At 43.7% G+C, this 25,689-nt stretch overlaps 1 protein-coding gene across 2 annotated transcripts in view; it reads left to right on the top strand.

Annotated features, from left to right (window-relative positions):
• Positions 1–207: 207 nt before the first annotated feature.
• NR2F6 (nuclear receptor subfamily 2 group F member 6) overlaps positions 208–25,689 on the top strand; it is a 52,787-nt gene continuing 27,305 nt past the window's right edge. Inside the window, exons 1-2 of one of the 2 annotated variants that reach the window (XM_033956691.1) lie at positions 208–1,875; positions 10,945–11,039. In XM_033956691.1, the coding sequence (XP_033812582.1) occupies positions 1,607–1,875; positions 10,945–11,039 (364 nt within the window). In that variant the 5' untranslated portion in view covers positions 208–1,606. Of the gene's footprint in view, positions 1,876–2,518; positions 2,643–10,944; positions 11,040–25,689 lie in introns of those variants that run through there. The other variant, XM_033956692.1, reaches the window with a different exon arrangement.

Raw genomic sequence — 25,689 nt, forward strand, 5'->3', positions numbered from 1 at the left:
CGGCCACAGCTCAGAGTCGAGGGCGGGAGAATGGTTGACGGCGCGCGGGCGGCTGTTACTGACAGCTGAGTAGGGGGATAGAGGGGAGGAGGGGTGGGAAAAGCGGGGGCAGTGATTGGCGGCTCGCGGGTGGTGGTGGGCGGGGCGCAGAGGGCAGGCTGGCGCGCGGACTGGTGTGACAGCCACGGGCTGGAGGGAGGAAGGGGCGCAAGTCGGGAGGGGGGGGAAAAGGTGACAGGCGCGAGGGCTGGCGGTTGGATGTGGCCGGAACGGGTCGCGCTGATTCTCGTGGTGTGGGACAGTCAGAAAGCCACCGCGGTACCAAGAAAGAGAGAGTTGGGGATTGCAGCGTGTGCCTGAGGGCGCAGCGGCCAGGCCCCAGGGCGGGGAGCCGCCTCGGCCGCTCCCCATAACTTTGACCTTTCGGCCTGTTCCAGTGAGGGGGCGGAAGCGTTGCTCTGTTGCCAGCGCTCGTGTTGTCTTTGCCTTGCTCCTCTAAACAAAATTGTTTTTCAACTTTTGAAAGGTGGAATTCCGAAACAGCTCTAGTACCCCCGCGAAAGAAGCTTTGAACTTTGCGCTTTGGAGGCTCTTCAGGCCCCGGGGTGCCCGGTTGCACTCAAGAAGAAGGAAATATTGAGAGAGGAATTAAGAAAGGCATTTGTAAATAAATGGACAAAAATGCATACTTAAAATGAGCGATTAATGAGCGCCGTTTGAGCACGAAGTCTTTCTGTTCCATGGCATGGGAAAAGTTGGGAAGCTCTATCTGCTGCAGTAGGCTGAGAGGAGCTGCGAGTGTGACTTACGTTTATTTTTCTTTGCCTTGCGGGGACGAGAAACAGAAGATGTGAGCCTCTTCATTCCCTTTCTTAGCTACGAGAAGGGCTTTGCTCTTCGCACCAGGATCTGTAGACGGAAACTAAAACTGTGCAGGCTGGATGTTTGTTTTTGTAATGTTTTGCAGGGTAAAAAAAAAAAAAAGTTACAGCCAAGGAAACTTTCCAGGGCAAAATTCTCACTTATCTCGTCCAGATTTTAGAAAAATATTTTCTTTGTAATACAAAAACACATAGCTGGCCGTGATGTTTTAACAAACGGTCTGGTTATAGGAAGCTGCAATTTCAAAGACTTTTCAAGCTTCCCTTCAAGAATAAAGAACTGGTTTGACTTGTTTGTCAAATGTACACCAGTGGAAGAATTGAAATATTTATTCTGTTTTTATCCTGCCCTCGCTGCCAAGAGACATCAGACCGAGTTTTCTATGATTGAAACACCCCCTGAACTTGAGTATTAATTTTTTTTTAAATTTTCTTCCCACTTTCTCAACCTTTTTTACGAATAATTTACAACTTTGATCTTTTAACCACTGAAGAAAGTTTTTTCCCATCCTCTCTTTGTTACTAAATCCTGATAGAGATGTTAAAAAGTATTAATTTATGTTAAAGCAGAAATGCAAATTTTGATCATTAAATGTTAAATTTTCTTTTCTTTGCAGAATTGTAGAGGGTTTTTCCCCCTAAATTCAGTTCTCATCATCCATCCTTTTAATTTGAAAATAGCAGGGTGTGATTTTTTTGTTTAGTAGCTGGTGCTCCAAGGAGATATGGCCATGGTGGCTGGAGGTTGGGGTGACCCTAATGGAGATACTAATGGGGTTAGCAAAGGCTACCCCAGAAATTCTGAAGAGGAAGCATCACCCCAAGGGGGAATGAGTGATCAGGAACACGGAGAGGAAGATAAACCTGGTATACAGGTGGACTGTGGTGTCTGTGGGGACAGATCCAGTGGCAAGCATTATGGAGTCTTTACTTGTGAAGGTTGCAAGAGTTTCTTCAAGAGAAGCATCAGGAGAAACCTAAGCTATACATGCAGGTAGTGGAGCAAAATCTCAATTCAGGCTTTAATTTTAAGAAATATACAGTAATTTAAAAAAATAGTGCTGCTCACGTTCGGTAGTGCTGCCAGATAATGCCAGGATGCTTATCCAATCATACCGATATTCAGTCAATATCTTATAGTTAAGTGGTTTAACATAGACTAGCAAAAAAGATTGTCCTTATCCGTACATATACCGGTAATTAAGCTGTTTGGTTTAGTTTAGCTTATCTGTGTGTGTATATATTGTACATATAATTACCGTAAGCTGTTTGGTTTAGTTTAGCTGTTTATATATACAGTATATGTGTGTGTGTACATGTGTGTGTGTGTATATATATATATATATATATATATATATATATAAAATAAAAATGACCCAATAGTAGTTCAAATGGCAAGCCTAGCTAGGTTTAGTTCCCCCTAGAGAGGACTAGGCAATGTGCTCAATCTGTATAAGCAGGGGCTTGAATGGACATTCTCTCAAATCTTTCTAAAAAATGTTAATGCTGGCTGTGTCTCTGATCCTGTATATATGAATATTCAGTAATAGGCTATCCTAAATTATCTTTAATCACTGCATGCTGTTATTAGTTTTAAGTTGTGAGTTAATTCTCAAATAATTCTGCTTTGATTTTTTAGAAAAGTATTATCCTTATTTTTCTGGGTTAATGTGCTGGTATTGGAGTCATCACTTTTAAATGAAGTGCAGTCTTGAATGGACCTGTACAATATTTTCTACAACAGATGCCTTGCTTATGAGGGTTAGTGCCCCCCCTTAATTAAATGTTTTGAAATAGGCTAATGCTGGGTTTACTAAGCAGCGTAAGAGCACGTTATCGTGGATTGGCAAGGTAAATGCTCCGATGCTCAAAGGAATTCAATGAGCACTGGAGCATTCACCTCACCAGCCTGCAGTAAAATGCTCTTTATGCTGCTTAGTAAAAGGAGCCCTAAATTTGGCCATGAACAAATTTTACTTCCAGTGGGGTTTGAGAAACACAAGATTTAGATTTAACTTAAAAAGGAAGCTCATTTTATGCAGTGGTTAATTTGGACCCTTAAGGGGCCCTTTTACTAAAGCTTAGCGTGCACTAAATGCTGCATATCCTATTTTTATACCTATGACCACATAGCACTTAGTGAACACTTAAATCTATTAGCATGTGCTAAGCTTTAGTTAAAAGGCTCCTGAATTTTGACTTCAGTCCTGTAAAGATTTGTAGAAGTCCACATTTACAAAGCTGCACTAGTGTTTTTAGCACCTGCTACCGCGGTAACAGCTCTTGATACTCATAGAATTCCTATGAGTGTCCAAGCTGTTACTACCACGGCTGGTGCTAAAAACACTAGTGCAACTTTGTAAAGGAGGGGATTAATGTGTTGTAATTTGGAGCTGATTATTTGGGTTAGAATGAAGACTTATATGATGATAGCAGAATGCACAGTTTTGTGCAATTTAAGGGCTCCTTTTACAAAGTCGTGGTAGAGGTTTCTTACTGTGGGCAAGTGAAGTAAATGCTCTGAAGCTCATAAGAATTCTATGAGTGTTGGAGCATTTACCTCGCCAGCCTATGGTAGAAACCTCTACCGCAGCTTTGTAAAAGCCAGCGTAAGTTAGTAAAATGTTATTGCGAATCATAATAATAAAAATAAAGGAATGAATTGCATTATGACCATAAGTCAGATCTGGAGGTTAAAAATAGTTCAGAGCTGCATTTTTGAAGATCTCAAACATTGTTGCAGTCCTTTACATATTATGATCTATGCTATTAGCTAACTCCTAAATTTGCATAATTTAGCTTTTAATTAAATGGAGGAGGAAATACTTCCTCTTCTACAGTGGTTCAAATTCATAACTTTAGGGGTCTTTTACTAAGGCGTGCTAGTCGATTTAGCATGTGCTAAAGAATAGCGCATGCTAATGTGTCCATTCTATGTACGCGTTAGCATTTAGCGCGCACTAAATTGGGTAGTGCGCCTTAGTAAAAGACCCCTTTTGTGAGGATACCAATGGAATCATAACAGCGTAACAAAGATTTTGGTTATGTTCTGAATTTCTTAGAAGTATAAATTTATAGAAATATTCATCCATTTTTATCAGCACAAACTGAACAATGTAGATCATAAAATATAATTATTTAATTTATAGAAAATGCTTTATTCTTGTTGCCTTTCTCATTATTACTAATGGAGTTTAGGATGAATTTATTTTAAAATATGTGCCTTTGTAAAATAGGATTACAGAGCCTCAGCCTTAAGAGATTAGGGGCTCCTTTTACTAAGCTGTGATAGTGTTTTTAGTGGAAAGTTCTGGTACAGTCATAAGGGAACTTTGGTAATGGTAGTTCTCACATTTTTACCTAAAGTATTTTTTTCCCCAGAATAAGTTGAGATTATAAAATGGTTAGGACAGTAACAGTGATGTTATTACTTTTATTGCATTATTTATTTTTTTACAGTCTTGCTTTTTTGCATGTCTTTCTTAGTATTTGATGCTAGACAACAGATTGCAGATATCCAAAAAAAGATGCACTGTTGCCTAGAGTGTGTATTAACTTTGTCAGATAATTTAAAATTGTGATTGGAATTATATTTCAGAAATATGGGATGGGGAGGGGCATTTTCACAACATGTTTGATTGTGGATAAAGGGAATTACTATTGAGGTCTTTGAGAATAGAAACTTATGCCTAAGATTTTTCATTCTTATTGACTTTTTATTAAGGGCACAGTAAAGGCTACTAAACTTTTACTTTTCACTGTTTTAACTTTGATTAGAACAGCAGGTGTTTAGTTAAAGATCCTTTTAATTTCCATTCTGATTAACTATTTCACCCATTCAGACATTTTGAATGCAATGCTGTTGAAAAGTTAGAGCTGTCCAATGTTTGTGTTCATTTACAAACATTCTCCAACTGTAGTTTATACCCAAATACAATTGTTTTCCTTGTCTGATTTTTTTTTTTTGTTGTTGTTGTTGGTTTTTAAATTTAAATCTGTTAGACTTTTTAGCAGAAATTTTTTCACAGATATAGCAGGCTATTGTCAGTTATCTCAGAAATAGGTCATTGATATCTAGTGCACCAGGCTGTATTTTAGAAGTAATAAGACAAAACTATGATTTTTATTTTTGATGGGAGGGGCTTTTATTTATTTATTTAGTCGTTTATTTAGCCCATCCTCCCAAAGGAGCCCAGAATGGGTTAGAGGAGTACATTCATAGTATGGGTAGGACACACTTTAGTATTTTGTTTTAGTCATTGGGGGAACTTTTGAAAACACATAGGGGTTCATAAAGGGGGGAAAAAACAAACAAACCCATACAGAAAGTGGCTTAAGTCAGTACTTGGACGATCAAAAAGGCAGATCGTCCAAGTACCGATAATCAAAGCTGGTTTTAGACGTATCTAAAATCAGCTTAGGCCTTTACCCTTCCTCTACGCCTAGAGTGAAAAGGGGTGTTTTTGGAGGAGTGGAAAGGGCGGGAGGTGGGCCAACCTAAACTTAGTCATCTGGCAGCTATAACCAAAAAGGTTTTTTTTGAGAATGGACATTTCCCTACTGCTTACTTTCTGTGTCTAGAGACTTAGGCCATAAGGGGACTTAGACATTTTTTAAAATTATGTCCCTCATACTGTATTTTGAATAAAGGCAGTCCCTGGATTATGAACGTCCGACTTATGTCGGACTCGTACTTACAAATTGGGTCCTGCTTCTCCCTTCAGTGTTACAACGTGCCCCTTTCCCTCCTGTGTCCCATTGCGCCCCTCTCCCTTCCCCATCCCTCCATTCTGTGTCCCAAGTTCGTGCCTCCCTCTTGCAGGTGTTTACCTCCTGGCTGGCTCCCTCCTCCCAGCTGTACTCATTTCTTTTCACAAAGCCACAGGCAGTGGCTCCTACATGCGGCCCACAGTGACCCAGAAGCCTTACCCTCTGACATCAGAGGAAAGGCTTCTCGGTCAGCCACGGGCTGCGTGTAAGAGGGAGGGGGTATGAACTGGGGAAACAGAATAGAGGGAAGGAGGGGAGCATGAACTTGGGAAATAAGATGGAAGAATGAAGGGAGTGAGGAAAAGATGCTGGGGTGGGGGAGGGAATAGAAAGGGAGAATTTTTGGACATGGGTGACTGAGTGAGCTTATGAAAGAGAGATGGTGCACATGAGTAAATGAAGAAAGAGGCGAATTGTTGGGCATAGGGAGGGAGAGAGAATTATTGAACATGGTGGTAGGAGAGGAGTGAGATAGAGATGCATGGGAAAAAGGGAGATGAGAGGAAGAAATGTTGGATGTGGTGGTGGAGAGGGAACAATGGGATGGATGGAAAGGGATGCAAGAGGGACCTCAAGGAGGTGGAGAAGTTGGGAAGAATACTAGGATCAGATTTAAGAGGGAAAAAGAAAGTTTTCTACTACTCTATACTTAAAGGGAAGGCTTCCGGGTCAGCTGCGAACAGTGTGTAGGAAACGCTGCCTGTGGCTTTGAAACAAGATCCGAGTTAACTTACAAATTCAACTTAAGAACAATTTTAAAAACAGAACTCGTTCTTAACTCAGGGACTGCCTGTATTCATTTTTTGAAATGTTCAAACATGAGTGATTTTTGATGGTAAAATAGATCAGTAGTATAGAATACTAAGTTCATGCTGAAATGGGGTTGTTTGACTAGAACCTTTGAAATACTTCCAGACTTAATAATGTATTTTTAAAAGGAAGAAAGTGGGTTTTGAAAAATTCTGAAGTTTATAACATCTGTTACTCCCAATTCTATGTATAATCTACTGTAGCAATTACAAAAGGTTTACTATTATTGAGCGCACTGTGTGGGACTGGTCTTACATCCATCCTTATCCAGCTTTTACAGTTAGCTTTAAGTACAGTCAATAGGTCACATTCCTGGGACACTGACAAGTTCTTACATGCACTAAAACACAGCATACATAGAAATGTGTAAAAAGTGTGCGATTACATCTGGGGTAGAAATAAAATGAAAATTAATAAAACAAGCCAGCTACATTTCTGACAAACTTTGTTTACATGATGTGGACATCTAAGTACCCAAGTGCAAATTCTGAAATAACAGCTAATTCTATTTGGCAGTTTGTCTGATAACACCAGGTCACAGACAAAGTATTGTTTTTGCTTCATATTAGAATATCTAAAATGTTTCTTTCTTTAGTAAATGTAAATGAACAAAGATGAAAACATTGAGAGAAGGCTGTTTCTAGCTTATTTTAGATGATTGATTTAAAATACCATATAACTCTTTGAGAAAGAACTGAGGCTTATTACTATAAGGTTCAGGAAAACTGAATAGCAGGATGCAGCATTCAATTGGTGGTCAGTGGTTAATTGCAAAATCTGTAAACATGCTTTAGCTGGCATCACATTCTTGCTGTTTATTTTGTACTGGAGGTAAACCAGCCATATGTGCAAGAGAAGCAGCAATGCTTTGCTCCCCTTCACTAGTTTAAAATGGCCACAGTGTTCTAGGAAATAGCTGAAATTCTTCAAATGTCTGACGAAGACGTTTTTAAAGAAAGACAGCTTATTCAGCTAATTCCATCCTCTTAGACAGCTTAAAACATTTGCTACTTCTATTTATGAGTTTTTCATGTGGGGAAAAATAGGGCAGTTTGGGGCACAAAGGAACAAAATCATAGCTCAACTTTTTATCTTAGTATGATTAGAATTAGGTGAGATTTATGAAATAGTCATAGAGGTAATTATTATGTGTTAAGATGACAATTCTAGCAGTATAAAACAGCAATAGTAGTAATATATTTTTACCTTAATTGCCAAAAATACAAAAGATGGTAACTTTAATTACTGAGTAGATATTTAAACTCTTGAAAGCTTCTCTTAATTTGGTTGTTAATTTATATTCTATGGTCGTGTTAGCATTTAGCACGCGATAAATCGGTTAGCGCTCCTTAGTAAAAGGACCCCAGTGTGCACTAATGGACATTAGCATGCCCCAAATGCCACATAGCTCATAGGTGTAAAATAGGATGTACATCATTTAGCACACACTAGTAAACTCCAAGTAAAAGGACCTGATTTTTGGGTGCTGTTCTGCTGATTATCACAGACTTGTGTGATATGTAATTAATCTGAAGAATGAAGTGAGAAGTGTTTATATATATATATACACACACAAATGGCCTCTTTTACAAAGCCACACTAGCGGCTGCACTGCGCTAATGGCCCTGAAGCCCATACAGATTTAAAGGGCTTCGGGGCTGTTGCCACATGGCAGCCGCTAGTATGGCTTTGTAAATAAAAGAGGCTGAAAATATATGATTGTAGTGAAAGGCATATGTTTTTATAAAAAGAAGTGTGTAGTGTAAGAAGTTTAAAATGAGGAAATCATGGAATAAAACTCAAATAGGATGCAATACAGCAAAGAACCAGATAGTAGTGTGCTGTATTGTTTAAACATAAAAATCAATAACTTTTTTGTTTTTTGTAAAACAGGTAGTCTTTTTTACTAATTCTGTCATGAATGATTTAAATCCACCAGAAGATTTTACCTATAAACACATTAAAACCAACTTCAGAAGACATTGGAAAATCAAAAGAAAACAACAACTCGGATTGATTTTTAAAAAAATGTATTTATAGTATATTGAAGTTGATTTTTGATAATTTAGAAAGATGAACAGTTTATGCACACAGGCATGAATTTTACCAATAATGTTTATCAACAGCATGTGTCCTTGGGCATTAAAATGTAGAAGAGATATAGTAGTCTTATTACATTTGTTTTACATTTAACTACAAAAAAAAAGTTGCAGCTGTAGCAGTTTTTGTCCAAATCCTTAACCCTTTCATTTAAAATATTTACAGTTTGTGCAGCCTGTTTATATTTGTTCTGATAAGCCAATTCCCATAGTATTCACTAGAGAAAAAAAATTGTCCCAGTCTTCATCCCCACCCTGTCCCCGCGCCCTCTGTCTGATCACATCCACACAAGTATTGAATAACTATTTTTTATTGAAATCATTTTATTGACGTATAAAAAGGAACAATATACTATACAACTGCCGTTTTATAAATCACCAGTACATAAAAAGGATCAACAAAACCCATCTCTCTTCCACTATCAGGAAAACTGAATGCTACATAGAAAATTCATCCTAACAGAATACCTCGGTCACACACACAGAACACAAATGCCAAATACATAATAACTGACCAAATATGATAAACATAAATTAAACCAGAATCCCAAGAAACCACACCTTCCATATAGTACAACACCAAAGAAATAAAAAGATTCATTTCTTCCTATACTGTGCAAAATAAAAAGAAAAGGGATGGTGTTAGACCAAGGAGTGCAATTAGGGCAACTGCCCCTGGCTAAAGAAAGCCCTAAGCCTGTTGGAAGGTGAAGATGGCATGGGCTAGAAGAGGGCTTTGGAATCCCCTCCCAAATTTCTGCCCTGGGCCCTACCCATATCTAACACCAGTACCGGCGGGATAAACATTTCTGTTTTTATATATTCTAATCACAAAATAGAAAAAAAAATTATTTTTCTACCTTTAATTGTCTGGTCATAATTCAAATCATGTTGGTCCCAGGCTCTATTTGTCTTCTGTTAACTTGCTTGCCAGGGTCTCCTGCCCATTTGATTTTCTTCTTTTTCTGTGTTCACCATCCATCTTCCATCTCTGTCCTCCCCTTCTCTCCCCAGGAGGTCTGGCATCTTTCCTTTTTTTCATCTTCATCCCCGCAGTCCAGCATTTTTCTAATGACCACTTCCCCTCACTATCCTCCAGCGACCCTCCCCTCTGTATTCCTCTCCTCCATGGGATCCGATAAGGCAATACTATTGTGCTGTTCAGGCCACTGGCAGCATGAGTGAAGCTTTCCCTCTGCTACAGCTTCGTGCCTAAGCAGGGCCATGAAGCAGTAGCAGAGGGAAAGCTTACAGCCACAGAAGGCAGCGTGTTTACTTCACTCACGCTGTCGGTGGCCCGAAGATTGACAGAGTGGCTGCAGCGATAGATCTTGCCATCACCAAATCCACCATTTCTCCTTTTCTAAACTACCCTTTTATCCAGCATCTCTCCCTTTTTCCCCACCAATCCAGGGTCTGTCATCTCTCCCAACTGCCCTCCTATCCAGTATCTCTGTCCCCCTCCCTGCACATCACCCCTTGGCTCCAACTTTTCTTCCTTTCTTTTCCCTTCATTCATCCCATTGTCCCATCTCTCTCCCTCTCCTGTGTTTTCAGACCCATTATTTCTTCCCCTTCACCGACCCCCTCCCCCCACCAGTCTGGCATATGCCTCTCCCTTTGCACCTCCCTCCTTCCATGTACTTAATAGCTACTACATCAGGGAGCCCTCCCCAAAGGCCAGCATGCTTCCCCTTTCTCGCCACCATCATCCGGCGTCCCTCTTGTCTTTCAGTCTCCCTTTAAATAATTGCAGCCTGTGGAGGATCTCTGGTGCATTTTCTCTGCCATGGTCCACCCCAGACCAAAACAGGACGTTAGGTCAGAGGAGGGGCGGGACCGCGGCAGAGGGAAAGTGCATCAGCAATCCTGCACAGGCCACAATTAGCAGGTCCAGACGGCTTCCTTCTCTCTCTTTCTGCTGCTGGCACACACCATGCAGAGGCTCGATGATGCTCATGGCCTTGCCTCTGCCGGACTCCTCCTTATGACGCAGCTTCCTTTCTTTGTGAAAAAAGGAAGTTGCGTTATAAGGAGCCCAGCAGAGCGAAGGCTGCGAGCACTGTCCAGCAGCCCAGTGTAGAGATTGGCTCACTCTGCAATGTGTGTGCCAGTAGCAGGGAGGGAGGGGAGGGAAGCCGGCTGCAACTGCTAGACTTACGAGCATGCGAAGGGACATCAGGGAACTGTGGTCAAACCTTTTCACTGCTCAACGGAGCGGTGAAAAGGTTTGTCCCCATGCCGGCGGTGAACAGATAATTGATTTTACCTGTTCCTGCGGTTAGCTGTGGGAACGTGTCACCATGTCATTCTCTAGTAGAAGAATTTACTTCCTTTAAGTATTTTTATATTACAGAGTTATCTTTTTGACACCTTACTTCCAGGTCAAACCGTGACTGCCAGATAGATCAACATCACCGAAACCAATGCCAATACTGCCGCTTGAAGAAATGTTTCCGGGTGGGAATGAGAAAAGAAGGTAAGATGTTACATAGGTTTGGTAGGAAGAAATGAGATGATACCATTGAGTTAGTCTTGCAGTTATTGAACTGTTACTCTTTTTGAAATAATTGTATACAAACTCTTCAGTTATGAAATTAGATTTTCATATTCCTACAGTATTTAGGTTTTTACCCTGTCTTTCAATTTTACTGAAAATAGTATTCTACAATTAAGTCAATAATTCTAATTATGAAAATGTATCATTAAACTACCGTTTCAAATACATCCCACACCTACGCCTTTGACATGCATGCTTATTCTACTTCATGAAGCATTTGCAGCAGGAATGGGGACTAGTTTGCTGATGTGCCTTTATTTTCAAAAAAATTTTTTTAATATTTAAGTATTTTTATTGATTTCAATATTATATCAAGTAAACTTGTACAGAAAGCAAATTTAACCAAAGCATATTACAATCGTATAAATCCATACTTAACAATGTTAAGCAATACAAGAAAAACTGTTATGGTAAAATTAGTTCAAGTCCTCATTAGATCCAAAAATTAATTGTGAGAACATAAAGAAACAATCAAAAAAGTAATGCTGTTCCTATAGATCGATAAGGAATGAATATTACAGAGATTCTGGAGAAGTCAGATAAGGAAGTGATAACACCTGCAACATTAGTAGCCACTTTGGCTCTTTCTATTGATAAATCTTGGTTATTGAGACTATTTCTTAAGAATAAACAAAAGGAATTTCTTGTCTGTAAAATTCAGATGTTCCCTGATGTTACAAGGGAAACACAAAAACATAGACGTGACTTCCTTCTTTTGAAGCCGGGGGTCATCTCATTGGGGGCTACATTTTATTTGAGACATCCTTGTAAGTGTATTGTCCGTTATCACTCAACTAAATATGTATTCTTTGAGCCCCAACATTTGACTAATTTTCTGGCAATGTCCCGTCTGGACAAGGAGAAAACTCAAGTTTGAGCTCTAAATGAGAATAGTAACTTATCCCAGGACAAGCAGGCAGCATATTCTCACACATGGGTGACGTCACCGACGGAGCCCCGCAGCAGACAGCCTCGAAAGCAGACTTGCTTGAAGATCTTTATAAGAGCTTCCAAGTGCTGCACTGCGCATGCGCGCGTGCCTTCCCACCCGAACTAGGGGGCGCATCTCCTGTGAGGATCCTCAGTTCAATGTTTTCCGCAGAGCCAAGAAGTCCTCTTCATCTTCGCTCTGCAGCAAACTTCGTTGCCTTCTAAACTGCGGCTGTTTTTTGTTTTATTCTTTCGGTCGCTGTGCTTTTCTTCTGTTCTTTAACTTAAAAAAAAATTTTTTTTTGTTTCTCTTTTTTCGTCCAGTCCACGGGCTTTGGGCCTAGGCCCACTCGCTCGTCTGCTCGAGAGGGACTTTATTTTTTCTATGTCCCGGCCCCTTACCGGGTTTAAACGCTGTCGCCAGTGTAAAAAGACAATTTCCCTTACCAACCCTCATTCTTGGTGTTTGGGGGCCTTCTCATTCCCCTGAAGAGTGTACATCCTGTTGGACTCTTCAGTCTAGGGCCTTTCGTCGTCGGTGCGACCAGAACAAGCAACTTTTTGGCGGCATGGAGCCTGCCCCTGACAAGGCTTCGACCTCAGCCTCGGGATTGGACTCGACTTCGAAGATCCCGACCTCGGTCTCGAAGGCCTTGACTGTGACTTCGGCAGCCACCTCGGTCTCGAAGGCCTCAACCTCGGCTTCGGCTGGAGCTTCGGTCTCAAATGCTTCGACCTCGATCATGGCTTCCATTCCTGCTAAGGCCTCGACTTCGGTCTTGAAGGCCTCGACGGTGCCTCCAGTGAAGATGTCCTTGCTGGGTAAGTCTCCTGTCTCTCTTTCAGGTACCGTGCCTAAGAAGCCACCAGAATCCTCTTTGAGACCTCCTCCTAAGCGTGCCTCCAAGAGTAGGGAATACTCATCTTCGAGGTCGACCTCTTTGGAGCGCACTGCGGCACTTATGAGACCGGATCCCCTTGTCTCGGTGCCTATGTTCGAGGACATGTTGAAGACCATCTTAACCACACAGATTTCCTCGATTGTGGCTCAACTTGTTCCGTCCTCGACCCTGCCTCCTAGGGACCAGCTTGAGCATCAATCTGATCCTCCAATGGTGTTGCCTCGAGGCAGGTTTCGTAAGCCGAAGCGAGTCTCTTCCAGTGACTCTACACCGGAGCCTCCATCGAAGTCTGTCCCGTCTCACCCGAAGCATCACTCGAGGCACTCGAGACATTTTTCTTCAAAGCTTTGTGCAGAGGCGTGTGTGTCCCAGTCTCCTTCTATGGATACTGAGGCGTCTGTCTCTCGTTCTTCTACAGCGAAACACATGTCTTGATCCTGAGAGGCCTCGACTCGGAGTTTCTCAAGATCCTCCATCGAAGCCAACTGTACGAGCCTCTTCTCCTCCTGCATCGATACATTCTGTGCCTCGAACACCTGTGTGGAGTCTGAAGCGCAAACATTCGATGACTCCACCTCAGGTAGAGAGTGAAGCTTCTTCAATTACCATGCGTCTCGAGTCTGAACCTTTGTCTCAATACTCTAGAGAGGCGTCTCCTTCCTATTCTGTGGCTCCGAGGTCTCGTACTCCTTCACCTGATGAGTCCTCCACCTCCAAGTCTACTTCTTTTGCTAATTTTGTTTTTGATATGGGCCAGGCCCTCAAACTGGATCTTCATTCAGATTCTAAGTATACTCCAGAATACTTAGCCGACATGGAACTTTCTCATCCTCCCAAAGAGACTTTGAGATTGCCTATGACTTCAGTCCTTAAACAAACTTTCATGTGGAATATGGAAACTCCCTATTCTATTACGGCTATTCCTTCCAAATTGGAATCCAGATACCGTACTGTCCCCTGTAAGGGATTTGCAAAATCTCAATTATCTCATCAGTCCCTAGTGGTGGAATCATCTTTGAAAAAGGCTCTTCCTTCCAAGCTTTATGCTGCAGGCAGGGAGGTCGTACCATGGACAAGTTTGGCCGTTGTTTATACCAAAACTCGATGATGGCCAATTACACTTTTTCTACCTATTTCAACCATTTTTTGAAATTGTTGCCTTCCTTTTTTCCAGACATTTCCAAATCACGCCTTCCGGAGTTTAAACAAATCCTCAAGACTCTTTCTCAATTAAGACTCTTCATGCTGCAGGCTTCCTATGATGCTTTCGAATTATCATCTCGAGTATCCACCTTTGCGGTGGCCATATGTAGACTGGTTTGGCTACGTATTGTTGACATGGATCCCAATCTTTAAGATCGTTTGGCCAACTTACCTTGTCAAGGAAATGAATTATTTGATGACTCTATTGAAGCGGCTACTAAGCGCCTCTCGGAACATGAACGCTCTTTTGCTTCTCTCATTCGACTGAAGTCCAAGACACCTCCAGCTCGAGCATTCAAACAGACACAACGTCGTTATCCTCAGAAAACGACTCCTGCTTTTTCCAGGCCTCCGCCTCGTCATCCTCAGCAGCAGCAACGTCGACAGAAGTCTCAAACTGCTGCTGCCACCAAGCCAGCTCAGTCTTTTTGACGTTCCCAGCTTGAGCATTCCAACCTCCCGGCATTGGAATTCTCTTCTGACCATAGGGGGTCGCCTTTCACATTTTTATCATCAGTGGGAGATGATCACTTCGGACCTCTGGGTTCTCACCATTCTGCGAGAGGGATACTCTCTTCACTTGCTTCAAGTACCTCCAGATCACCCTCTAAGAGAGTGTCCTTCCAATCAGTCGCAACTTCCTCTTCTTCTTCAGGAAGCTCAGGCTCTTCTTCGCCTTTGAGCTGTCGAGGAGGTTCCTCTTTCTCAGCGGAACTTGGGGTTCTATTCCCGTTATTTTCTAGTTCCAAAGAAGATGGGGGATCTGCGACCCATTCTGGACCTCCGAGCCCTCAACAAATTCCTGGTCAAAGAGAAGTTTCGGATGCTCTCATTGCCCACATTGTATTCCCTGCTGGATCAGGGAGATTGGATGTGCTCGCTGGATCTCAAAGAGGCTTATACCCATATCCCCATTCATCCAGCCTCTCGCAAATATCTCAGGTTCCAAGTGGGAGATCTCCGTCTACAATACAGAGTCCTTCCTTTCGGACTCGCCTCTTCCCCCAGGGTCTTCACAAAATGCTTGGTGGTGGCGGCTGCTGCTCTTCACACTCGGGGGCTTCAAGTTTTTACACATCTGGACGACTGGCTAATCAAAGCCCCTCTCACCAAGGGGTTAGTACAGCGACCCAACAGACTATTCTATTCCTCCAAAGTCTGGGGTTCAAAATCAACTTCCCAAAATCCCAGTTGACCCCATTTCAATCTCTTCAGTTCATTGGGGCCACCCTGGATACTGTCTGCCTCAGAGCGTTTCTACCTCCATCACGTCGAGATATCCTGATTCGCCTTTGTCAGCAGATTTATCGTCTACCATCAATTTCTGCAAGACAAATGATGATTCTGCTAGGCCACATGGCTTCTACTGTTCACGTGACTCCTTTTGCCAGACTTCACCTTCGTGTTCCTCAGTGGACCCTGGCATCCCAGTGGCAACAGGCGATCGACCCGCCTTCTCAACAGATTACAGTAACTCCTTTGTTGAGGCAGTCTATCCACTGGTGGATGCTCTCGTCCAATCTTTCCAGAGGTTTACTCTTCCACACTCTGCCTCATCAGAAAGTTCTCACAACGGACTCCTCCGCTTATGTTTGGGGAGCCCATGTCGACGGCCTTCGCACCCAGGGTCTGTGGACTTCACAGAACCATCATTGTCACATCAATCTGTTGGAACTCAGAGCGATTTTCAGTGCTCTGAAGGCTTTTCAGCACCTTCTTCACGACACTGTAATTCTCGTGCGGACGGACAACCAGTGGCCATGTATTATGTCAACAAACAGGGGGGCACGGGATCTCATTTCCTGTGTCAGGAGGCTCTGAGGATGTGGTTATGGGCGATTCATCGCAATATCTTTCTCAGAGCTGTCTACATTCAAGGTCAACACAACTGTCTGGCAGACAAATTGAGTCGCCTTCTACAACCTCACGAGTGGATGATTAATTCTCCCACACTTCATCAAGTTTTTGCTCGTTGGGGGACCCCGCTCAACTTCAAGCTGCCTCAATTTTGCTCCCGGATATGCTCTCCCCAGCGTCTCGAGGCAGATGCTTTTCTCCTGGACTGGAGGGATCAGTTTCTTTATGCCTTCCCTCCATTTCCGCTGATTCTCAGGACTCTTGTCACACTCAAGTCAGCTCATGCCACCATGATTCCGATAGCTCCTCGGTGGCCCAGACAACCGTGGTAATAATAATAATAATAACAGCTTATATACCGCAATACCGTGAAGTTCTATGCGGTTTACAAAGATTAAGCAAAGGTACAAATTGATTGACTTTAAGAGGGGAGGAAGAAAGAGGGTTAATAGGACAGGAAATCCATTTTTGAGGAGAGAGTGATCAATAGAACAAGTTAATCGCTATAGAGGGGAGAAAGAAGAGAGGATCAGTTGTCTAGATACTTTAGGAACAGGTGTGTTTTCAGACATTTCCTAAATTCCTCATAAGTAGTGGGCGAAAGCAATTGTTCTAGGTCTTTACCCCATGATGCTGCTTGGTGCGAGAGAAGATGTTCATGGTGTTTTTTCAGTTTACAACCTCTCACTGGGGGGGAAACGAAGTTGGAATGTGAGCTTCCCTTGTGTCTGTTGGCTGAGAAGACGAAAAGGTCAGTTATATATTTAGGGGCAAGTCCGTGTAGTGCTTTGAAGCAGAAGCAGGCAAATTTAAACTTTACGCGCGCCTCCATTGGCAGCCAATGCAGCTGCCGGTAGTAGAGTGTCACGTGGTCAAACTTCCTCAACCCAAAGATCAGTTTGACCGCTGCATTTTGCATCAATTGTAAACGCTGCATGTTCTTTTGGGAAATTGCTAAATAGGCGATGTTACAGTAGTCAAGTAGACTCAGTATGAGGGATTGGACTAGGGTTCTGAATGCCACTGTATCGAAATAAGCTTTAATGGATCTGAGTTTCCAGAGAGTGAAAAATCCCTTTCTGATCAAGGAGTCCACCTGGTCTCTCATGGTTAGGCACTGATCCAAAGTTACACCACCTAGTATCTTTATGGTAGGTTGGATAGGGTAATTAAGATTATTGATACATAGTGGTGATTTGGTGTCAAGCGGATGTGGTGAAGCAACGAAGAAAGTTGTCTTTTCTGAATTAAGTTTGAGCCTAAAGGTTGTCATCCAGTGCTCCATCACATTTATGGCTTCTGAAGCTTTAGGAATATTTTCAGAGATAGAATTAACGAATGGGATGATGATCGTAAAATCATCTGCATAACTAAATACTTCAACTCAGCACCAGGGAGCCTCTGCTTCTACCAGTTTTTTCCTCTCTGCTTACTCAGAGTCAAGGATCCTTGCTACATCCCAACCTGTAGTTTCTACACTTGACAGCTTGGTTCCTTTCAGCCTGAACGACTCTTTTCAGTTCTCTCAGTCTGTACAAGATATTTTGATTGCTTCCCGGAAGTCATCTACTAGGCCAGAAATGGACTAGATTTTCTGCTTGGTGTTCCACCCATCAATTTGAGCCAAAGTCTACCTCCTTGGCTTCAGTTTTGGATTATTTACTTCACTTATCACAATCTGGTCTTCAGTCTACATCTATTCGAGTCCATCTCAGTGCAAGTGCTGCTTTTCATCAGCCTATTGATGGGAAACCTCTCTCTGCACATCCTCTGATTTCCCGCTTTATGAAGGGTCTCTTTAATGTTCATCAACCACTTAAACCGCCTCCAGTGGTCTGGGATCTCAATGTTGTTCTAGCTCAACTGATGAAACCTTCATATGAACCAATGGATAAAGCTCACCTCAAGTATCTCACTTGGAAAGCAGTGTTCTTGATTGCCCTCACCTCTGCTCGACAAGTCAGTGAGTTACAAGCTTTGGTTGCGGACCCACCTTTTACAGTTTACCACCATGACAAAGTGGTCCTCCGTACTCATCCAAAATTCTTACCTAAAGTTGTTTCAGAATTTCATCTTAATCAATATATTGTTCTGCCAGTATTTTTCCCAAAGCCTCATTCTCATCCTGGAGAAATAGCACTTCATACTTTGGATTGCAAACGTGCCTTGGCTTTCTACCTGCAACGCACTCAACCTAACAGAACAACTCCTCAGCTTTTCGTCTCCTTTGATCCAAATAAGTTGGGATGTCCTATCTCGAAGCGCACCATCTCCAACTGGATGGCTGCTTGCATTTCTTTCTGCTATGCTCAGGCTGGTCTTCCTCTGCAGGGAAGAGTTACGGGCCATAAAGTTCAAGCTATGGCGGCGTCTGTAGCTTTCTTCAGATCAACTCTTATTGAGAAAATCTGCAAGGCCGCCACTTGGTCCTCGGTTCATACGTTCACCTCTCATTATTGTCTGGATACTTTCTCCAGAAGGGATGGCCATTTTGGCCAATCTGTTTTGCAAAATCTTTTTTCCTAAATTGCCAACTCTTCCTCCATCCCTTTATACTTAGCTTGGAGGTCATCCATGTGTGAGAATATGCTGCCTGCTTGTCCTGGGATAAAGCACAGTTACTTACCGTAACAGTTGTTATCCAGGGACAGCAGGCAGATATTCTCACATCCCACCCACCTCCCCTGGTTGGCTTCTTGGCTAGGTATCTGAACTGAGGATCCTCACAGGAGATGCGCCCCCCTAGTTCGGGTGGGAAGGCATGCGCGCATGCGCGGTGCAGCACTCGGAAGCTCTTATAAAGATCTTCAAGCAAGTCTGCTTTCGAGGCTGTCTGCTGCGGGGCTCCGTCGGTGACGTCACCCATGTGTGAGAATATCTGCCTGCTGTCCCTGGATAACAACTGTTACGGTAAGTAACTGTGATTTACTTATCCTTCAGTAGGCTCAGGTTGCTGTTGGTGCGGAATTTTGCTAGGGAGATAATAAACTTGAACGAAAAGTGGAAGATTACCTTCCGGAACTTCCAAAATTTCTAATAAATATCTCCTGAGCATATCTCTAGGTGTTACCATAGTTATTCTTGGAAAGTTTATCAATCTCAAATTATTACTACGTGCCTGATTTTCGAATAACTCCACTTTTCTTCTAAGATTCAAGTTGTCTTTAATTATAGCTTCCTGGAGTTGTTTTATTGAAACCATATCCTGCTGAGTCTTTTCAAGTAAACTATTAGAAGAAGTCATATCTGATTTTAATTTTTCTAATTCTTCTGAGTGGTGGATAAGTTTATTTTCAATCTGTTGGAAATTGGGACTAATTACCTTCCCAAAATTTGCTACCAGGTCCCAAAGGGCTTCTAAGGTCACCTTAGCAGGTCTATCCCAAAAAGTAGCTTGTATTGTAGTGCAGACTCTGCAGCTTGTATTGTAGTGCAGACTGCAGCTTGTATTGTAGTGCAGACTCTGCACTGCAGAGTCTCTCACCTTCCTTGGTTTGTTCTGGTTTCTGTTCCTTCTGGTTCAATCCTCCTCCGGGTGTTGTAAATCCCACAGAGTCTTCCCTGGAGGTTGCCCGAACCGGGATTTCCATTTCCAAGCTTCCCGGTGTTAATTTGTCTGCCTCTGGGGAAAGTAATACCCCTTCCTCCGGGGTTTCTTTACCCCTGGGTGAGCTGGCCAACTGTGGTGGAGGAGGCGGTGCTCTAACACCCGGGCTAAGTGTGATGTCTGGCCCAAGAGGAGTCCCGTCGGTCTCACTCACACTCGGGATCCTTAGCGGGCTAGCGTTCGGATTCACCACAGCAGCTCCCTGCATCCTCTGAAGGAGTTCTTCAATGTTGCCGAGGGACAGCACCTTGGAGTGCTGCGAGGCGCCAGCAGTGCTCTCGTCTTTGGGATCGCGTTGTGGAAATAGGTACAAGCAGGCCGGGAACCACAGTCACCAGTCAAAAATCATTAAACTAGAAGAGCTCCGATCAGGGGCATGTACCCGATTGTTTAGGCAGTGGCCATCTTGGATCATGTGCAGTTTATTTTCAAAATTAAAATATGGTTCATCCAATATATGGATTATAAGTTGTCAGATGTACAGAATTTTTTTTTAGTTCTCCTTAAACTACATAATCATACTTTATATACTTGAATATAAACAGATTTTTGGGCCAAAGAAATGACCCAAAAATGGGGGTCTCGGCTTATATACGGGTCAATGCCCCACCTCCCTCCCCCAGACTTGTTGCAGACCTCTTCTGGGCCTGCAATATGGCCTGGTGGGTTTGGCTGAGACAGGAGGGATCTGTCCTAGCCGACTCTGCCAATTTTTTTAACCTCCCTCCTGTCTCCCTCGCGTACCTTTTTGAATCTCTGATGGTCCAGCAGTGTATTGGACAGGAGCAAGCTTTCCTCGCTTCTTCCTGGCACTGAACCGCTCACTGAATGGCTTATCCGAGGTATACCGCTGGGCTGTGAGAACTCGAGGTGGCGATTTAGGGAGGGACTTGGTGCGGGGCAGGAGCACAGGAAGTTTGCTCCTGCCTGCTACACCACTGGACCACCAGGGATTTAAAAAGGTACATGTGGGGAGGCAGGAGGAAGGTAAAAAAAAATTGACAGAGTCCATCAGGACAGAAGGGATTCCTCCTGTTCTGCCTGTTCTGGTCTTTTCTAATGGCAGCTCCAGTGGAGGCCTGCAGGACATCAGGAGAGAGGGGGAACAGGGTGGAGAGCCAGGTAGGGAGGGAGGGGAGGGTGAAGAGCCTGGCAGGGAGTGAGTAGTGCGGGCAGGGTATAGATCCTGGCAGGGCACATAAATATTAACCCCCCATCTTATATTCGAGTCACCTTTTTGCCTCCTTTTTGAAGGGAAAAAGGGTACATAGTTTTATACGCGAATCGGCTTATATTTGAGTATATACGGTAACAAGTGAGAAAAGCCTTAAAAGATTATTCCTTATGTGAAAAGGTGCAATTATTCTATTTCAGTTATATTGTGTAGTTCTAGCTAGACAAATCAAACTGGTGAGTACTGTGATAAGAATACTTCCTTAATTTTGATCTGGTTTTAGTCCTTAAGTAGAGATAGATGTAGAAAGTAGAAATTTGTGTTCCTTTCATTGTGGCTTCAAATGTGCTAACCCCAGTATCAAATGTATCTAAACCCAGTAAGAACTACCGTATTTTCACGCATATAACGCGCGCGTTATACGCGTTTTTACCTACCGCGCATACCCCTCGCGCGTTATATGCGTGAGCGCGGTATACAAAAGTTTTAAAACATAGTTCCCACCCCGCCCGACGCCCGATTCACCCCCCCAGCAGGACCGCTCGCACCCCCACCCCAAACGACCGCTCGCACGCGCTCCCACCCGCACCCGCATCCACGATCGGAGCAAGAGGGATCCCAAGCCCTCTTGCCCGGCCGACTCCCCGACGTCCGATACATCCCCCCCCCCCGGCAGGACCACTCGCACCCCCACCCCGAAGGACCGCCGACTTCCCGACAATATCGGGCCAGAAGGGAGCCCAAACCCTCCTGGCCACGGCGACCCCCTAACCCCACCCCGCACTACATTACGGGCAGGAGGGATCCCAGGCCCTCCTGCCCTCGACGCAAACCCCCCTCCCCCCCAACGACCGTCCCCCCCAAGAACCTCCGACCGCCCCCCAGCCGACCCGCGATCCCCCTGGCGACCCCCACGACCCCCCCACCCCCCTTCCCCGTACCTTTGGTAGTTGGCCGGACAGACGGGAGCCAAACCCGCCTGTCCGGCAGGCAGCCAACGAAGGAATGAGGCCGGATTGGCCCATCCATCCTAAAGCTCTGCCTACTGGTGGGGCCTAAGGCGCGTGGGCCAATCAGAATAGGCCCTGGAGCCTTAGGTCCCACCTGGGGGCGCGGCCTGAGGCACATGGGCCCAACCCGACCATGTGCCTCAGGCCGCTCCCCCAGGTGGGACCTAAGGCTCCAGGGCCTATTCTGATTGGCCCACGCGCCTTAGGCCCCACCAGTAGGCGGAGCTTTAGGATGGATGGGCCAATCCGGCCTCATTCCTTCGTTGGCTGCCTGCCGGACAGGCGGGTTTGGCTCCCGTCTGTCCGGCCAACTACCAAAGGTACGGGGAAGGGGGGTGGGGGGGTCGCCAGGGGGGTCACGGGTCGGCTGGGGGGGCGGTCGGAGGTTCTTGGGGGGGGCGGTCGTTGGGGGGGAGGGGGGTTTGCGTCGAGGGCAGGAGGGCCTGGGATCCCTCCTGCCCGTAATGTAGTGCGGGGTGGGGTTAGGGGGTCGCCGTGGCCAGGAGGATTTGGGCTCCCTCCTGGCCCGATATTGTTGGGGAGTCGGCGGTCCTTCGGGGGGAGGGATGTATCGGACGTCGGGGGGGGCATCAGGCTTTCAGGATGGGGACAGACCTTCAAGGGGGGACAGTGCATGGAAGTCAGGGGGGGTGAACGGAGAGTCGGGACAGCGCACGGAAAGTCAGGGCGGGCAAAAGGAGCGTCGGGCAGCATGCGCGGTATACCCGTGAGCGCGGTATACCAAAGTTTTTGTACATATCATCGTGATTTCTGCGCGCTATACCCGTGTGCGCGTTTTATACGGGTGCGCGTTATTTGCGTGAAAATACGGTATTAGAAAACATTAGACATCATTGTCTACTTGCATTTTAGTGTTGCAGTATGTGTGTGCAGACCTTTGCTTTACTGCATGGCCTATTAACAGCATAACTGAAGCTGGGATTGTTCTTTAGGTAGCATAGCTCTTGCACTCTCATACTACTGTTACAGACAGAATCATAAACAATATGCTGCTCTCTAGCTTGCTTCATCTGTAAGGTTCCATTTTAACACTTGAATTTTGCATGTTTTTATTGACTGAAAATAGGAATGAAGTGTTTTAATACAGTGATGATAAGGATATTAGATATTGTTTTATAAATTGTTTGAATATTAGTAGTATCTTTATGCCAATGTACATTTACATTTTAACAAAAAGTCTGATTTAGTAAACTTGTCAGAAAGCCTTAATAAATCAGGCTCTAAATATGCAATTCAGTACTGTCATCCAGTGTGACTTCCTTTATTTTGCACTGGACAGAATGTATACACTATGTCCCGGATTCTATAAACGGTACCTTAAGTTAGGCACTGGTAGGTGCCCTACAGCACCTAAATTTAGTTTAAAACACTGTTTAAAAAAGAGAAAAAAAAGCATTTAAAAGAAAAATGTAGGTGCTGGAATTGCGTCTATGAAGGTACTTTACGACATCTAATGCCACTGTAGGAGTGGCTAATGCCGGAAGTGGCTTTAGGTGTCGTAAAGTGCCTCCATAGGCACAATTCACATAAAAGATAGGCACTGGAAATGTAAGCCTTGAAAACCCTGACCTACTTTTCAGGCGCAATTCTATAAATGGCACTGTTTATAGAATTCGGACTTTTGTGAGTCTGTATAATGTGCAGCATGCATTTGATCTCCTCTATATAGAAAGAGCTGTTAAAACCTGCTCTGAATTTTTAATACATAATGTGTGCTCAGGGGATACTTTCTTAATGTCCTAGTTTTAACATCATTACAGTGGACAGATATAAAGTCGCTAACCTTCCAAGTTCCAATGTAACACCAAACTTGCAATAAAAAAAAATTGACCTTCAGACAACAGATCTTGGCTTTAAATATATACCAAGATACTGTTTTCACAACTGTCCTCACAAGGTCAAATTTTCCAGGGGACAGTTTTTCCAGTGATGAAAATGGTGTCTTGGTAAATATTTAAAGCTGAGGCACATTGTCTGAAAGTCCAACACATTATTTTGTAATTTTTACTGTGACTTTGGATGTGTTTAAGAAAGACATAAGTGAAATCAACTGGCTGATGCAAGGTTACCATGAAACCAAATAGGTCTTAGCTATGCTTTTTAAACTGCCTAGGGCAGCTGACACACTGGTAAAACAGGTGCTGTTTATTTAGAGTATAAAAACCCTCTGTTGCTTGTGGCATCATGTGACACACCTGCAGTCTTTTCTAATCTGTACCAAATGACATCTCTGGAACTTAAAGGTCATTGATTTAAACCTGAGATAAATTTAGAACAGTTATTACCTTTCGAACATTCATTCATGCCCTGCAAGTTTGTATGAAAGTGGATGTAATAGGATATAGAGTGACTTGGTATTTATTCCCAGTCTTCCAGGGCTGCCAGTGGGTCAAGTTTTCAAGTTATTACTAATGCATATTCACGAGAGAGATTTCCATGGTTATTACTTCCGTTGTTTGTTTATTTATCCCCCGCACTTATCAAGGGCAAGTAATACCTTTACATACAAAATAATGCATTACTTTTAGCATACAAATCACAACAACACAGACATTACTATAAAACAAATTGTACACTTACATACAGAATATAAAAGTACATATAACATACAAGTCACTTCAACGACAAATGTCATATATAAAACTATCCTGCATATTCATTAGGATTGAGATTTGTATACTCCCTTTTTGTAGTTATACAACCACACTCAAAGCGGTTTACATAAAGGCACTTGAATCATTTTTCCTATCTGTCCCAGTGGGCTCACAACTTTCTAATGTACCTGGGCAATGGAGGATTAAGTGACTTGCCTAGGATCACAGGGAGCAGTGCAGGGTTTGAACTTACAACCTCAGGGTGCTAAGGCTGTAGCTCTATCACTGCACCACACTCTCCTCCAGGGAGGGTTATCTGTAAACTTGATTTGTTGGCAGCCCATGAGGACTGGGAGCAAATGCTTCTGCATAAGAAACTTCTTATATAGACAGATTAGATAATAAAATGGATGTTTCCATAGTGTCCTTCCTACGATTCCAGACCAGTGAAATAGTTATGTCCATCAACCAGCAGGTAGAGATAGAACTCGCATGAAGAGCTGTGAGATATAGGTCCTAAACTCCCTCTCAGGTCCTTATTATTTTCTGTCTCCAAGCAGGTAGATGGATATAGCTTTCAGCTCTGTGACTAGATAGGCTGCTCCTGGTCCAGTTGGTGACTGGCTCCCAATTGAGCTCACTAGGGTGGCCCTGTGGAGTGTATGCATGGCAGTGCTAGCCTCTGTTTTCCTCCTGGTACCTTCTGCCCTTCAGTTCCTTTCCTGGATCTTGCAGCCTTGTCAGCCTGCTTTGTGTAAAGCAAAAAAAGAAGAAAAGAGCACAGCAAGGAAGAGCAGAGTATTTGTGCTGCAGGCTTAAAGAAAAAATAGAGGAAAGGAAGACAGGACAGTGACTGTCGGAGACAGTTTACAGCATACAAGCAGAGGCAGGAATCAATAGCGGGTCACCTGTTCTGCCCAGACCACATGGGTTGATGGGGGTTGGGTCCCTCTCCAACAAGGGAAGATTTCTGAGCTGGTGGTTCAGGCCTTGATCTCCCTTCAGCGGTGGTAACGGTTACTGTCTGGCTTGGGAAGTCCCTCGCTAGCAGTTGGAGGGATTCCCTGAACCAGAAAGGAAGAATTTCCCATTTTTGCCACTCTCTTTTTTTAATGTTTTTGCTGCTTAACCTTAGGGGATTCCCTTGCCGGTAGTTAAGGGAGACTTTGATCCGAAGGAGATTTTATCTCTCTTTTCCTGGCAGCCAGCTTAGCAGCTTTTCTAGCTTGCGCCCTCGAAATGTTGGCTCCGGTAGAGTCTGCCTAGTGCTG

The sequence above is a fragment of the Geotrypetes seraphini genome, chromosome 8 (assembly GCF_902459505.1).
Source record: "Geotrypetes seraphini chromosome 8, aGeoSer1.1, whole genome shotgun sequence".
NCBI lineage: Eukaryota > Metazoa > Chordata > Amphibia > Gymnophiona > Dermophiidae > Geotrypetes > Geotrypetes seraphini.